The 17714-nt window shown below is 40.1% G+C and overlaps 1 protein-coding gene across 1 annotated transcript in view; it reads right to left on the bottom strand.

The window, feature by feature from the left end:
- prx (periaxin) overlaps window positions 1-16954 on the bottom strand; it is a 43041-nt gene extending 26087 nt beyond the window's left edge. Inside the window, exons 1-7 of the mRNA XM_029517614.1 lie at window positions 16713-16954; window positions 5349-5404; window positions 4276-4383; window positions 2412-2537; window positions 1627-1786; window positions 423-616; window positions 33-256 (exon numbers count right to left, since the gene is read on the bottom strand). Coding sequence (XP_029373474.1) covers window positions 33-256; window positions 423-616; window positions 1627-1786; window positions 2412-2441 — 608 coding nt within the window. The 5' untranslated portion in view covers window positions 2442-2537; window positions 4276-4383; window positions 5349-5404; window positions 16713-16954. The remainder of the gene's footprint in view (window positions 1-32; window positions 257-422; window positions 617-1626; window positions 1787-2411; window positions 2538-4275; window positions 4384-5348; window positions 5405-16712) is intronic.
- Between the last annotated feature and the right edge of the window lie 760 nt (window positions 16955-17714).

The raw sequence follows: 17714 nt of genomic DNA on the forward strand, positions 1-17714 counted from the left end.
AAATAAACAGTAAAAAGACAAAGAAGGCCAACCTGATCTTCCTCTTTGCCTTCCCCGCATCTGCTGCTTCAGTCTGTGTACTCCTCCCCTGTTTCATTTTTGGGAGCGAAAACTCCACATCCACATCCCTCATCTCCAACCTGGGTGGTGTTCCCTCTATCACCAGCTCCTCCCTGCGCTTCTCTTTGAGCCTTTTCAGACCGAAGCGACCACCTCTTTTCTTCTTGGTCTTGAATGGCTTGTTGCCCTTTACACTCTGAAATATATGCAGACCCGCATGTGTGACAAGGCATGTTTGAAGGGCTAGCATGTAAAATAGTTTCATATTTAGATTGATTGAAATAAATGGAATTTGGAAACGTGTGCATAGTTCAAATTAAAATTCAATTTCAAAGTTGAAAAAAACGAAACAAAAACATTACCATTTTGGCCATTTTGGCAGTAGGACCTTTGACCTCCACACTAGGAACTTGAGGCCGTATGCTGACCTCTGCTCCAGGGATGGTCCTCTTCAGTTGGAAGCTGACCTTATAAGGCTCCGCACACTGAAGGATTTTCAGAGCATCTTCATACCTCACATTGTCGAAGTAGACCTTGGCACTAAGCAGCTGGTCACCTTCACATAAAGAATATCATGAATGAATATGTCCACTGCTCCAACCAATTAAAGGGATTTTTTTTTACCCCTTCCAAATTTTCCTTTGTATCTATCACTATGTAGTTTATATATATTTGTTTGTTACACAGATATGTACAGTTAACATCAGTGTCTGGGTATTCAAAGCAAGAGTAGCATACAGTTTTGATGCACGATACACCAAATATGTCGTGCAGCAATTGTCAGTATTTAATTTTCATTCAGTGGATATGGGTTTCATCTGTATCCATGTTACTGCGTGTTCCACACAGTCTGTCATATAATGTTATGCTAAACACTTGTTGTCACTTACGTTATTATGAACATCACATAATGTTTAAAACAAAACACTGTGTAACATTGATTCTGTATGCATGGATATTTATCGATTGAGAAAATTCAAAGCTGTAAAAATGTATGCCACACTGAATCCAAAAATGTCTCATGCCTGTGTGGTCAGATTTGACTAATCATGATTCATGGTACAAATTGCAGCAAACTGTCTCCAAACGGTCACAGTGAAGAACTGAAGCACTGGATTGGAACACACAAATAGTATAAATACAATGTGAGGGAAGTAGGTATGAAGAAGACCTTATCAAATATTACTATAAGGATGCTGTTTTTTGTACTGCCTATCAGTGGCCACTGCTTGGAGCTAAATAAGACAAATCTTTTCGTCCTCTCCTTATAATTGTAAAAAAAAATTGCATAACTCACTCATATTTAAAGTATTTATGAATTATCAATTCGCAATATTTCAAGTAGTAATAAATAATTCACTATAATAGCCATTAATAACAACTAATATATATTTTATTTACTGTCTTTGATCAGAAAGTGACATGGCAAAATACAGTGGAAGCTTCTGGCTTTCTATTTAACATGCTAGTGCTGGTAAAGTTACACAATTATTCGTGGAATCATTCAAATTGAAGCACATTCGATTTTGCGTGTTGCCTAAATGAATTAGATGTGACTGCAGGCACCTTGCTGTAGACTGAGATGTTTTGCTGCTGGAGAGTCTTTGAGGACATCTTTAACAAAGATCCCTCGCTCGCCTCCACCAGTCACACTGTAGCCACTAGCTCCAGCTTCCGCCTCTGTCTCCATCACAACTTCCACTGCTTTTGAGGCTTCTTCCACACCCTGAAACACACACAGCCAACCTTTAATATCACCAATAACAACAGTGGAGTGGAGTGACATAGCTCAACAGATTATAACGATTCACTCATTTTGTGATAGGAAAACCAATTTTGGCATGGATAGATAGATTTAATGAAGAACAAAACTGGATATTATACTTTCCTATCTCACTGGAGCCCTAACACTCACAATCTAGATACTAGTAATCCTGGGAAACAAATAAAAATATTATTTTACAATTCACTTTTGTAAAGAGAGGGGCAGTTTCATTATCATATTATGTGAGTTGGAGCATGTGGAACTCTAAAATGCTTTCTCAGAAACCTTTAGTTGTTTCTCAAGTGTTCAAGCAAGCAAGGATGAAACAACAACCATATTTGTCCAAAATAAACCAGGAAATGTAGAACGTACAAGAGGAACCACAACAGCCATTCTTTGGCTGCTGAATTTATTCAACCATTTGGACTCACTGGCTTCCTGTATCCATTTGCACTGTTATTGTAGACACATCACAATGTTCTGGGACAACATCCAAAATCTTTCAAAATTTCTGGTAAATAAACATACAATACCAGATCCAAACAGATAATAAAGATTTCAGGTAATCTCTTGGACTCCATCTTACCGTCTGGTCGTCTGTAGGATCTGAGTCCATCTCGGGCTGAGCCAGTCGGCACGTTGACTCTCTAAGGTTACTTCTCTTCTGACTCAACACTTGTTTCAGCTCTGCATGAAGCTTTTCCTTCTGCACCTGGAGACAACACAGATAACACAATGTAGAATAACGAATAAAGCAGTTATTAATTAAATTTAATTCTCAGTTATGTACATTGAGGAAAATGATGAAAGCCATAAAATTATGTTTGCCAGCTGTTTTTCTTAAATTGAATTTCAATTAGATATTAGATATTCTTTTTTATTATATTGATATTTTAAATTGTAATAGTTCATTATTTGACCTTCTTCACTAAGTTAAATGTTAAATTTTGAACGTTTTAACCTTCCACTCTTGTCTTTTTATTCATTTTTTGTGTTGTTTTTTTTTTTTTTTTCTCGTTGCTTAGTAAAAGCCTCACTGGTTGTGTTTAATGTTGATGGTTTCAATCAGTAGGTGTCACTGTCTCTCAAAAAACAGTTTTTCTAAAATATCTGAGAGAAGCTAACTTACAACTTCCCGCCCATAGATGTGGGCCAGAGTGTTTGCAGTCTCCAATAACCTGAGTCCAGTTTTAGATCAGGCGCAAAGGATGCTGATAGTTGTTGACCCTCCAACCAGCAGCTGGCTTTCACTTGCTACTGCAGCATCTTATCTGTGCTGGAACAAATGAATGGACTATTGTGATCTAGTCTGCATTGAGCTGTTTGCTGCTGGGATTAGGAGACCGATGGCAAAGCTTTGTGTTATCTTCCAATATAAAGATTTTAACATTTCTGTATATTGTGGGAGTAAAGTCCTGGGTTTAATGTTACTGGGCTCATCTCAGTCCAAATAAAGCAAATCCCATTCGCAATAAAACCTCACCAAAACATGAGACAGTCACTGCTGATGAAGTCGCTAGTTTTTATATTTTGCACTTATGATGGGGAAAGAAGAAAGAAAGAAAGTCATGATGGATCATTTTTCACGACACTGGTGTATAAAACAATATGCTTTCACAAACCCATCCCCTGTGCTGCTTGATGCAGGGCTCCAGTCATTTATCATATTCATCATCACCCGTGCTGCAGGTTAAGCACTTCTTGCCCAGCTAAAATTTCAATTACGTACATTTTGGTATGATACTGACGTGAAGTATTATCTATCTGTATGTCTGACAATCCCAGAATACCTTTCTTTCTCTTAAACAATCTGATGCCTGCTTACATTCATCATATTACTGACTACGACCACCTCTTGTTGTGGCAGCAGGTTCTCCAGCCATTGTAAACCTGATTTCATGTCATTTTCACGGCTGTGACAGTGTCCTGTTACCAAAGAATCAAGCTTGTAGATTCATTTGGAGGGTTCGTCATTGAGGATAATCACAGATCTTTGTCAGCTGGTTAGCTACACATAAAGTGAGCGAAGCTATCTCTCCTGACTCAGCTTCCACCATTTCTGGCATTGCTGTTATCATGTGCAGAAGTGTGAAAACTAGACTGTTAACTCTTTCAGACGAGTTTAAGGTTCCCAACAAAGTGATTTTTCGACATCTTTCCTCCATCCTACACAGTCAGTGATAATGCCACTGTTGTAAGCGAGTCAGTAACAGTGGTGCTTTGTGCTGAATGGCACTGTAATGTGCTAACATACCTAAAATGACAAAGCTATGATGATGGTGTGTAAGTATTCCTATTTAGTATATTTAAACTTTAAAACATAAAATTACACTATTTCTTCATGCGGCTTCATGCGGACAAAGGCACGCATTCATGAAATATTGAAGTGTATCAATGGCTTCCCTCGTGTGTGTTGTATTTGCCTCTGCTAGCAATGAACTGTGTCCTACCACTCTCTCCGGACTCTCCTGTTCGTCTGTGGAGCTGCTGTGGTGAGGAATGCGTTGTGTGGCGGTGGGGGATCTGTTGGAGGGGGGCGACCGCCTCTTGTCTTTTACCTGTCCACAGAGAAAGGTTAAGCCATGTGCTCCCACTACTGTGAACTTCACGCAAGGATGTGCTGCACATGTGTTTTGGCGATTCTTCGAACCCCAACTATGGTTCAGCCATCACGCACTTTCATTTATAATATTTATGTTTTATTCCCTTTATGGAAGAAATTTGGTGGGCCTAAACCAAACTAAGCTGGCTGTGAGGTCTTTCACCTCTTACCTTTTTTCCAGAGGAAACATGTCATGACCCAGCCTCCCCAACTTCTCCTTCCTTGACTCACTTCATAAACCCGCACATAGTTAATGTTGTAAAAACATCCTGTCCTAACACTTATCCTGTTTTCAGATTGCAGCAACCTCTGACAACTGCAAATTACCTGTGAAAACTGTGAGCTATGTTCCTAAAATAATGATAGGTATCTAGGCAGGTATTCTACTTTGAAACCGTCAGACAATAAAAGTCAGGTAAGTTACTGTTTCAAAATGATCAAAAATACACAAATATACAAAAGGAAAATAGTCTCACATAGTCCTATAAATAGTCTCATAGCACAGACATTTACATACACACATACAGCAACCAATGAACACAATGAAAATACATGTTGATCAGGAGCACCATTAAAATGTCTGTCTTAGTCCTCCTTAAGTGTAGTAATTAATTTCACACACATACAGACACAACAGTAATATGCTGACACTTGTTTTAGTGATTAAGTTACAGTCACATAAAAGAGTGGCAGCCAAGTGTAGCCTGTTATTACTGTGTGCAGGACAAATTGCGCTTTGAAAAAGGAATAAGGAGAAGAAATTAAACACGCATCACCTCCTTGTAATTGAATACTGATGCACTTTCCTCTTCACCACCACACCAGCTTACTCTGGTATAATGAATCTTAATTAATCTACCGTTTTATGAATTAGCATGATTAGATCCCAATCTCATCAGGAGGAGCCCTGTGTTTACTTACGGCTGGGTCTCTGGTCTGACTGCAAGCATGGCTGTCTTCTTGGTCTCTGTCAGAGTCTGAAAAATGAAAAGCCAACAAATCTGAGTTAACCCTTATTATTTCAGTGTAAAAACTGTACCACTGGTTCAGTTAATCAGAGATTACAATACACAGCACATTGTCTGAGCTTTTCATCAATGTACTTCGGAGTCTTGTTAAGCATTTAAGAAAATTGAAATGAAAAGCCCCACTCTGGCCTGGCTGAAGGCATTTAACACAATTAGTTTCAGATGAAAGCGAATACACATACGGACAAGTCAATCAAGCACCCATCTAATAATCTGAAGTACCTAAAAGAAAGAACAAGGATGACAGATAAAGAAAAAAAAAAAAATCTTTGTTCTGAATTTCATCAGTCATTTCTCAATAAAACTGTATGTCAATGAAACTTTCTGACTGTTTTCAAGACCTTAAAATATGTTTTTTCCACTTAAATGTTTTGCTCTAACTGTGAGGCTCGTTTAAACAGCTCACACTGCATACGTGGATGATACACTATGAGGTAATAAAAAATATTAATGGCTTTTGCCCTGCAAAATTTAAAGCCTTTGTGAAGTCAAGAGCTGTATTAGTGCATGTTTTTTTCCCAGTGGATATTGCTTTACACATTGCTGTCCCTACACCACCCTGCTATGCTTCCCGCACAGGACAGTATCAGCTAACAGTAAACTCGTTCCAGGGGCATTCCTCAATAAGTGCAGCATAAGGTTTTCATGTCACACTTTTTCATATGGAGTTTAAATATCTGATTTAGTGACATGGCCATCAGCCACAGGCTTCTGGGATGGCAGGCTTGGGATTCCTTCCACGGTCTTGCCTCTGAACTCACACCCAGACCTCCTACACAAAACCAACATTCATACACTTTCAGTCTTTTTAACAGTGCTACCCGAGCAGGTTTGACGTAGTGCCACATGCATTACAGCAATCTTTCTTTACAAAAACATACATTTCTAGTTTTTCAAGCATCTCATTTAGCAAAGTTCAGGATCAATAAGTGAAAATGAACTATTTGAGTCTCAACCGATTCTCAGGTCTCAGGAGTGACTGATGTCCGGGAGGTGACAAAAGTCAATACCCAGCCAAAAGCTGGTGTAAAGGGAACAAATCGAGTTTCACAGTGTCTGTCAACACATCTCGTTAATTACAGAAATAAAACATCGCCGTGTTGTTGTGCTACACAATAAGATGATGCATGCTGGTTGTCGCATTGCAATTGAAAGTGCCTGACTTTTCTTACTTTTACTTCTCACTCAAGGCAGATGAATCAGTGACTCCTGCACAAAACCCACATTAACAGAGATCATGGCTCCTCTCTGATTTGGGAGAGACTTGTCATGACAGATTTAATACCAGTCACCACGGAGAGATCTCCAAAGTAAAAAGAAGAGTTGATGCCTGAAAGAGCCAATGATCCTCAGCACATGTTTAGAAAGAATAAACAGCCGGTGAAGAAAATCTGCTTTAGGAGAGGCTTCAATACTTTTATTTAAAGAACTCCACCATTGATCCTTTGCGCTCTGGGCTGTGTGGGCTGAATTGCAAAGAATGTGATGGGAGTTAAACAGCATTACGTAAGCACATCTTATTGTTTGGTTGGCTATGCAAATAGTGACACCTGGGATGGGTCCAGTCTGTAGGAAGATGTTTAAATACATTAAGAGAAGTGCACATGTAGGGACTCCCGACTTATGTGACAGTCAACTGTCCATCTATCAGCAGCGCAGCTTTGCTTGTTTGTGAATCACATAGCAGTAGCCCCCTGCAGTCTCATACCTGTCATTCCTGCCTTCATGTGATTACTGTCTTAATTTAGCTCTGTATGTGCAGCAAAGAGGAAAGCCCGTCTGTGTGTGCAAAGTGTTTGTGCGTGAATGTGCCAGTGTTCGTAGGTAAAGCGTCCACGGGGATGTCATGCCTGCTTTGGGTGGACTGGAGGTATCGGGTGTCCAGCAGGCCAGAAGAACACATAACGCACATTCAGTGGTGCCCTGCCTTCCCTGTATCAGTCACAGAGGAGAAGAAACGGGTTTCTGAGACAGTCTACACGACGACATACAGTACAGGCCAAAAGTTAAATGAAAAACGCTCTGACCTCATAGTGTGCAACATTATAAAAAATAAATAAATAAATAAATAAAAAATGAGATTTTTATGCATAAAAAAATATGCAGGGTATTTCACTCATCTTGAATACTAAATGTTCCATCATTTAGATACTCTTTTTGTGCTGACTGATTGGCATTTTACTAGATACAGCGGCAATAACAGGTGCATCCACTCCACTGTTGCACTAATGCCTGTGAGTGACATTTTGGGTGTAGCTGAGCAGCTTTCAAACCAAAACCAAAAAACTTCCTGAGCTGTGTTTTTAAATAATTCAGCCACACCTTTAGAGGGAAACTAAAAATGTAAAATGTGATTATAGGAAACAATACGACTTGCCCAGGTTTACACCTGAAGTTGGGCTTTAAAGTGTGGCTCTGTGTGACAGCAGCAGGTGGAGGGCTGGCACTCCCTGGACAGAGTGAAGGAATGGAGGGAATGGAGGGAATGGAAGGGGAGGAGGAGGTTAGTGCCTCACAAATGCCTCACAGACCACTCTTATTATAGACCAGAGTCACATCTGGAGGACCCCACAGGCCTGCACATGCTTGCTCTGATCAATATGAAGTCTCAACCGCCTGCATAACTTACATTTTCCACAAGTAATGTTTACCCACTGCTGACTGATTGTCAGCATATCAAAATAAATGCGAAATTCCATTTATGATTGACTGTATGTTGACTTCAGGGAAACTATATTTGTTCACAACAGTTTCCAACTCATAGAAGAATTTAATTTAGTTGGCCAATTAAGGGATGAAACAACTCGAATTCACTCCGAATTTGCTTTATTTCTCACGTCATTTGGTTTTGGGTGGCCTGAATTGAATATTTTATTGAATCATATTAGACATGATTTCAAATTTCTTTTATCACCGAATCCACAATTCACTTGAAGGTGAATGCAATGAAATAATTTGTGATAGCAGCCCAGCCTATAGCTACACATACACAGTAGTAGAAGATATCCCCTGTAGATCATTAATGCCACAATGCCATGAGAGTAATTGTCTCAGTTAAGAAGGTTGTATCACTTTCACAAATGTTTGCCTTATGATAATTGCGATAGTGCTTAGGAAGTGATTACGTTTATTTAAAATCACTTCCTTTTTAACATTGTCTGCAATATTCCACAGAAGTGATAAGAGGTGAGAAAATTTTAGAGCCAAAATTATTTAATTATTATTTAAAATTTTGCTTATAGTTATATAACTTTCGTCTCCCAGGTAAAATGTTTGGACCTTTCAGCTTGTCTTTTCATGCTAACACTTCTATCCACACAATGGTTTCCAGGAGTAAGGGTGGTTGTTACAGAGTTTATTATAAACTAAAGTAAAATCATTTTCTCCATCCTACCCCTTCTAATTAAGTGTATTAAAATGTAATCCTTTTTTTGCTTGGCGAACCATGAAAAGATGGCAGATTTGCAATAAACATACTTAGATGCTTAAATTGTGATGCGATCTAACTTTTAAAAGTTTAAATGCTGGTGTTTTAAACTACCCCAATGGTGGGGCAGGTTGTGAAAATGGACCTCCTTGAATTTGACATCAATTAAAGAATTCTGAGAAATACTTTGGGATGCTTGGGGATGCTGGACGCGAGTACACCACTACTATACCATTACGTGCCATCAAGCATTGTCGGTAGCTGCTACATAGATTTGAGGATGGTTTGTCACAGCAAACTCCCAAAATGTCATTGCCAGATTTGCTATCCAAGGTGCCTGGGCTATTGGCATCTTTCTGGCTTTGTCTGCAGCAAATTACAGAGATAAAAAAGAAACACTTGAACAGAAACGTTTAATAAACGGCTTGTTCCAACAGTTGTTTGTCTGGTTATTTTTACTTCAGGAAAGGTGTCTGTTACTGCTCTGAGTAGACGGAACTTTCGTGGGTTAAATCTGGACAATACAGGACAAGAACTGCTGAATCATGTTGTAGTAACTGTAAATATTAAAAGCACTTTTCATATTCAACATCAGTCACATGTATAAATGGATGTCAGATTTCAGCCAAGTAGTTAAAAAAGTTTGGCAAATTAACTGGACTTTAGTTTAATTTTGGGCCTGATATGTTGCCAGGTAACAGGATATTCAACATGAAAATGTGAATGTTAGACTGTGTAGGACTGTTTCAAAAAACCACAATAATGGTCAGCAGCTTCCCTACTGACCTTGCCTGCAATGTGAAAGCATTTCTATGAAGTAAATGGCCATAGACATATGGACAGAGGATGGAATGTAACATAAAACAACGAATTTTTCTTATTGTGAATTTCTTATTATTGCTGTGCATGCATGTTCCCTGTACACACAGTGCACACTGGGAAAAAGTTTCAGTTCCTGATAACCTACATGAATAAAGGCAGAGCGAATAACTGAAGTCATGTGTAGCTAAACAGTCTTAGTTCCTGCTGCCTGGCTGGCTCTAAATCTGAAGATGAAAGGACAAATGGAAGCTCAAGAGCTCGTTACTGCTGTCAACCATTTGCAGTTTGTCCAGTAGGAGCTGGATTAAGTTGTCTTGAATACATTTGATGGGTGGGTTGCTGAAAAAATCGGCTTCAACTGGCACCCCTCAACTGAAACAAAGTTTGTGCTAAAAGCTTTGTGCTGTAGGTTCTTGAACTGAACCAGTCAGCTAAATGCCTTATTAAAGAATCAAACACACATGCAGTTTGTCAAACTGCAGAAATCTTCCCCAAATAGCTCAGGAAGACTTAGACATATGTGCTCGTTGCTTACCATGTTGCACTAACGTGAGTTTATCTTCACACTGCTAACCCTTGTCCCTTTTTCAGCATTCGTGCAGTATTTTACTTCTGTTCAATATTCTTATCAGTGACACATTGTTTTCTGTATTATCTGTGCAACATTATTATTAGTGTGTGCGCGTATACAATGTATATATTGTATTGTGTGTATGAATGTATTCTGTCCCGTGTGTGTGTGGCTCTGCATGCAGTGACACCTTGAGTTTGCTGGCGCTGAAAAGGTGAACGATGACTTGGATGTTGAAGTAAACTGAGCAGTTAACTGTTAGTCTTTGTCATGTTGTTTTACCTCTATGAGATTCTGTAGATGTGGCAGTGTGACATCAAACTTCCACATCCGTGTCTGGGTCTTTTATGAGGTCACATGGTTCTTCAGTTGTGATGGTCTCTATGGAATGTGTAAGGAGCTCTGGACCTGTAAGCTAGATGGTGTCTGAGAGTCAAGATGAAGGCACTGACCTGGTGGCAACCTCTGCAGGGTTCTGGCCGGTCATGACATTGTGCCGCTGCTGGTCCTCCCCCGACAATGAAATTGTGGGACATTTGTTCAATATCTGCGATGATGGCTACCTGCTCACGCCTAAACCACATTAATACTCCAAGTAAGCTGCCGACTAGGTCTGGACCTGTGATGTATAGTGTTGGAGCCAAGCACAAGTCGGATTTGGTCAGGCTTGTTACACACCAGAAGTGGGGAGGTACCAGCACTAACAGAGCTAATTCAGCCTGATCCTGACCTCTTGTTTTCTGCACGAAAGCCAGAAAATAACTCTTCATGTTAGGCTTCCTTTCAAGAGTGTGGCAAAGTCTGGCGAAGTGAGATACAGCTTGTTCCGTTCTGTTGTTGGGAAGACGTGGCTGATCTGACTGTGACAACCAATGGAAAAGCAAGGACTTTCAAAATAAAAGAGCACCTTTCAAGAAACCACCAAGAGTTTCGACATCACAGAATGGGTGTATATATATAAAGTGTCTTCTTTTTAATGTCGTTATGGAAAAGCACCCACCATTTCGCTAAATCCTTGCATATAGTGACATTAAACATCTTATCTTAGCTTGTCTTCTTGTCTCATGTGAAAATACTTGTAGCTCTTCCTAAATGAATGAATGAATGAAAATGAATGAGTGAAACCACACTACCAAAATATAATGGCAAATAAGTAAGAAGGAAGTCAGCATTGGATTCATCTCATCAGCTTGTTTACTGTGTGTATGTTTTGTTTTTGTTTTTTTGAGAATTAATTTGTATATTAATATATAATAACATAACAGTGGAGGGAGGTAGACAGTCTGCAGCAGTAACTGTACAAATGTGAATGAAAAGATAACACCAGTGAGAAGGCAACCAGATGAACTGACTAAAAAAAGGGTAAAGATCCACATCTGCTATCAGAATATTACCACATGTCGATTATTAACATAATATCCATACTTCATTTCTTGAATAGCACACTTATTGCCAATACCAAGTCGCTAATAGCAACGTATCCTTGCTATGGATCTAACTGCAGTGAGCCAGCTTGAGGAGCAGGGTTGGGGTGTTCTGAGATCAAATGACCGAATCTCATCATTTTTGGCAGGATTTCAAACAGTTATATTTAACTATTGAATGGTTCAGGGGACAATCTTAATAATTTAACCCATAATAGAGTCCTATTCTATTCACTTAAGAAAATTAAGAAATTCCCGAAAAAGTTTATGACGTAGTGATTCTACAGTTAATTCGTCTTGTCATAGGGTTATGTTCTCAGTCAGTGTGAACACAAACCAGACCCAAACTACAGCTGATAAAGTTCAGTATACCTTTGTGTGACCTTTCACACAACCAACACGGTCCGTTTTTCTGGTACGCAAGCCAACAATGGGGCATTATGTATTTTCACAATTGCCATGAGTTGGGAAACCATAACCGCTGTCCCTTTTCTGGTGAGTGCTTTAAAAGCATTGGGGATCACTGTGATCTCTGACACTAGTCCAGGTGTTATGCTGTGATGTGACCTGAATAGCTTTTGTGTTCCTGCTCTCACTTGCATCAGTAGCCATGAGAAATTGAACCTGCCACGCTAATTCTGTTCCCAGGCCACAACAGGCATTCTAGAGATGGACAAGTTAATCATGGTACAATTTGCTTGGCAAGCGCATGACTCAAGCATCAGGTGTCCACCCTAAAAGAACAACCACCAGTCTGTTCTTGAAACTGTTGATAATATTTCTCCACATGGGACAATGCCAAGGATGTGAAGTAGTGATTTATTTGTGTATGTAGATAATATCAGCTTAGGCCAGATATCTTTAAAAATAGGCTTTCTCTTCACACACAGTTACATAAGAGCATACACACACTGAGGAAATATAGCAACACTTTCACACAGTTGGTATTGGCATTTATTCTTTCTTATTTGTACATGAATGTACTGCTTTAAATGCATGTGACAGTAAACATGAATGCTGAACAAACATTCACTGAGAAGCATGGAGTTACAAACACATAAAGGCCCCTGCCATCAAATTTGTCGGCAATTTCCTGACAATTTAAGCTAGACCACCAACAATGAGACAAGGGCATGGCTAGGACCAAGGGACTTCACTGGCTCAGTGTAACTAACATGGAACATGGGATGAACTCTCATGGAGCTGGGGAGTTTCTGTCTCACAGACACTGGACCGGTAATAGGCCAACAAAGAGAGGAGCTAACTTATGTGACCCCACACATAACGGAAGATCCCTGATCACCAGCCACACCTTTTCCCCCGCGCTGTACCTAAGCGCCTCAGTTCTCAGGCAGTTGGTCATTAAATGCTGGTGGTACAGATAGCGATGCATGATTTGTTTAATTGTTGTTTTTATCGTTTTGTTATTTGTCTGTAATGGTCATTGTGACTGTTGAGGTATTAATGGGTGCAGAGTTGAGTTCAAAGGGAAAAATAAAGTCTCTCCTCCTCCCGTGACCCAGAAACAGATAAGCGGTAGAAGGTGAAAGAATTAATGAAATATAAAGTTTATTGTTTGTACTATACAGGCCAGATTACTCCAGGAGTTGGGATTTCAAGAAAGCTGGTAGCAAAGGCCGCTCTCCAGCTGCTGCTTCAACTGTTCTGATTGTTTGGCAGAGGGGAGTTTGGGCAGAAATGAAATGAAATGTAACAGTAATGAGCTTCTCTGATACTGGGAGTGCTGTCACAAAGTGGCTATCAGCAAAAGTGAGTGTTACCAGGGAGGTGGGGTTAGTCACTGGCCAGAGGAGGCACCTGCCGACAGGTAGAGATTAACTGTCTGACTTTAGAGCGGTAGATCCATCATCATTCCTTTAGACAATGTTGTCTCTCTGGAGCAATCCACACATTTGGTAATTTGCAATTGTTCTTCTGGTAGTGCAGCGTATGTCCATGAGGGACCTCCAACAGAAAGTGGAGGAGGTGCCGATGGGGTCAGGCATGCCCCGAGTCTCTGGTGGAGGGCTGCAGGGGGGGATTCTCTCTCACGCAGATGCTTTACAGATGCTGAATGGTTATAGCTAGGGCAATATGGGTATCTAAATCTATTGGAAGGTCCAGGGAAGTCGCTTTTATAGGGGCAAACAAATCAGCATCAAGCGGGGCCAGCTGGTTCTGCAGCTATGACTGAAACTAGAGCATAATCCAAAACTCTCTGCTCCCCTTTATGCAGCCTCACGATGGCTCTATCAGTTTCCCAACTAAGGGCAATGTGATTTCTGTGCCTCGCCTGTAGTAGTTTTCTTTTGGTAAAAATATCCTGTACCTCAGTATTTAAGATTAGCTAAATTTGCTCTATCTGTTGTAAATCTATATGAATATGATTCAATAACATGTTATATTGGTGCATTACTTTCAGGACTGTATTATGTCATGTTATGTCATGTTCCTCCTGAATGATGACAACAGACGTTTTCCATCGCTGTGTACCTGACAGGTGAAATTGTTTTCAATTCCAACTGCTGCGGTATCAAACAAACATGCCTGGTAAGACCCATTTCTTAACTGCTTCTTATTTGAACTAACAAGATATGATAATAAATCAAAGATTGTAGCTGTTGTTTGCATCTGTAAAAGACCCCCCTGTGTCATATTTGACGCCTGGAGGAACCATCTAAGCTGCACGAACGCTGCGCTGAGCACAACATCGCAAACCTTTCAAGATTAGTGAAAGAAATCCCCGTAGGCCTTCTGACCATTTGAGAAATTAAATAGACATAAGACAACTGACCCACCCACAGGCATGGGCCTTTGGACAGGAAATGCCTCCATGTAAACAGGAAACAGAAATGTTAAGGACTGATCACATCCGTCACACGGAGAGAGACACTCCCAGCTCTGGCCATTTGAGGATCTAAAATTCCCACAGACTGGAAATCTTTGCAGTTCAAGTGTTTCAGAGTAAATATCGTTCTGTCTTAGATATTAAAGGGCATTTGCTACCGGGTCGGCCGCATGAGTCTTCCTTCCTGTAAAATCCTCTCTACACTCTGTGTACCCCCGTACATACATCAAGCAGTGTTTCCTCATGAGGTCTCCCCCTTCAAATGCGTAATAAATTCTTGACCCCTACTTCCTGTTCTAAATTTACCACCCACAATTACAACCACCAACACCCAAAGTCTGTCGCCAGGAAACCGCTATCATTATCCATCATTTCACTTTTGACGTCGCTTAGTTCACGGTTGTGCACACAAATTACACCTGCTGCTTTTTTTTTGTTTGTTTGTTTTCCACACGTCTTCCTCAAAATAAGTTAGGATTCAAGTGCCTTGATAGCAAAAGCCACAAGTGTGACGCCTCAGGCTTCATATGTAGCATCAGACTCACACCTGTAACAGGCATCTGGCTTCCATTCAGCTCATTTCATTTGGCTAACTGCACAGAAGAAAAATGTTCAGTCAAGGAGGTGTTTTGGGGCACTCTGATGGGGTGATGTTATTGTATTTTAGTGCAGTGCCATATTCCATCTGAATGGATAATGACCATTACCATATGACCATATCATTGGTCCCTGCCTGAGCTATTGCTGACTTCCACATTCATTGTAACTTGATGAATACTTCACTGACACTGCTAAAGAATGAATTTGAATGTATTTAGGCTCCATGCCTTAATACAGGTAGATGATGCCCTTGTGGACTAAACAGACATTAAAAAGCAGATAACATTGTATTTAAGCCAAACCTGTCCATTTTAAATGAACAACAGTTCTTTGGAGCTACAACAACAAAATCAACAAACCCACGAGACTAGTAGGACTCTACTAGTCCTACTCGTTGAAATTTAGCTGTAGAGTAGAATTTGCTTATGAGAAATTAAGTCATAATAAAAACAGAAAGTCAGTATATTGACATACCATTACTAACAGCAATATAAACAGCAATCCAAAATAATGCAGTGCATGCATTATGTAACCAACCATGCGTGTGTTAGTTGTCCTGTCACGACGCAGGGGTGTTTTGATGCCATCAGCCTCTGAAGACACTTTTGGCCAACTTACATACCGGGCTGACGGGCAAGCTCTGTGGAGTAGCTGGAATTGGGGGGCAAAGGGATCCCATGACTGTCACACTGCAGCTGTCGCTTGAGTGTAACATTAAGACAGGAGCTAAATGACCGAGTACAACCACCAACAGCTTTGACAGCTCTGCTCAGCAACACTAAGTTGTTTTGTTACAGCGGAGCAGAGGGTAACTCTCTATTTAAAAAAAAAAAAAGATTGGATCACATGAGTAGTTTACAGTTCGCTTTTTTTTTTTTAAACAGGAGCAAACTAAAGATTGCACAAAACTTCAATCATGTTGATCGCAGCGAGGCTAAAAACAATTTTAAGACAGTCCTTTATGATTTTGATCATATTGGAAGTTTAGGTCTTTTTCTGTAAATGCTGTAGTACCCGCAGGTGAGGCAGGCCCCAGTCATTTGAGTTTGCTAGAGGTTTGGACAGTTGTTGCTTGTTGATATCATTACAAAACACTCATCTGGACTTGGATTCGCAGTGACATACCACGCTACAAATAGTTACCATAAACCTCTAAAAGCTGTAACTAGTAAGTGGCATGTTGGAATAAACAGAGGCAGCAGCTGTCTTGCTTAAACTCCTTATACATTTGAACAGCTTGCTATTGTTAAGCTTTCCAAAATCAGCAATATGGAGTCAACAGGCTGCAACACAAACTGTCGTGCAAAGCTCTTAGTAGCTCCCAGGATGCCAAATGCTAAAGCAATGTTTAAGAAAATAAAAAGAAATTAGGGCTAACTCAGTCAAACATTCAGCAACGAAGCGGTCAGTGGCACTTCTAACTAATGTTCTCTCCTCTGCACCTACAAACCATGAACCTGCGCAGCACATTTTCCAAAAACAGGAGAAGAAACCTGCCAGGTGTCAGCACACTGCTCCGGGTCATCAACACAGAGACTGCAATGAAGCCCATCCATCCAGCCTACCTTAATTCTCAGCTTCAGTTTCAGCTCCTCCAGTGTTTCAGAGGGAACAGACCTCCACCTTCAGCAGCAGAGTTCAATCTCAACCTCTCTCTTCTCTCTTTTCCTCCAATGACCCCCCCCTCTCTGACATCCACCTCTTGTCTGTCTTCAGCTGCTTTCCTTCACTTATTTTTGTTGTTGTTGTTGTTGGTGGTGCTTTTAAAATCTTCCCCCTCTTTCTGTCTAAAGACGTTGCCCCTTGCCACTAACCAGCCTTTTACTCCTTTTACTGAAACCTCAGGCCTGGCCCAGGCCCATGGCATTACTGGGAGGGATGCATCCAGCCCCCTCGATTGGCCAGAGGGCAGAGAGATGCTCCATATTAGGACATCAAGAGGTGGAGCTGCACAACTATGATAAAGGAGGGAGAAGAAGATAACAATAACAATTTGTGATGTACTACAGAGTCTGTCTGAGTAATGAGGCTACTGACTGTTGCTCTTTCTGTTGCTTGGATCTTCAATATGGGCAATTTTCTTCAGGAAAAATAATTATGGCTCAAGTTTTTAAACTAACTGGTGAATTAATATGAAATGATCTGAGGCCAAGGTTTTACTTCAGCACATCACAGATCAGCACATTTATCATTTTCAAAATACACCTGACTTTATTTTTAATATTGAGCAAATAATTTATCAGTTGTGTTTTTTTTTATTGATTATAGGCTATGAAAAAGATCAGAAGCAAGTATTTCTAATTTGGATAATGCTCCTCCTCATTTATGATCTGCCATAGTCATTAATGTGAGTGCTAACTTAGTAGCTCAAGTTAATCAACAACATAGAATTCTGTGCATGATAAAAATCAGCTATTTTATGAAATGCGACGGATTATACGATTTTCTGTCCACTAAGCTATCAACTGTTTATATTTCTTTGTCCCTGAGCTGAGAAAGCTAAACCTGGACCCCAAAATAAACCAGAAGACAGGTCCTAATAAAACTTTTAAATGTCTGAATGAACT

The sequence above is a fragment of the Echeneis naucrates genome, chromosome 13 (assembly GCF_900963305.1).
Source record: "Echeneis naucrates chromosome 13, fEcheNa1.1, whole genome shotgun sequence".
Classification (NCBI taxonomy): domain Eukaryota; kingdom Metazoa; phylum Chordata; class Actinopteri; order Carangiformes; family Echeneidae; genus Echeneis; species Echeneis naucrates.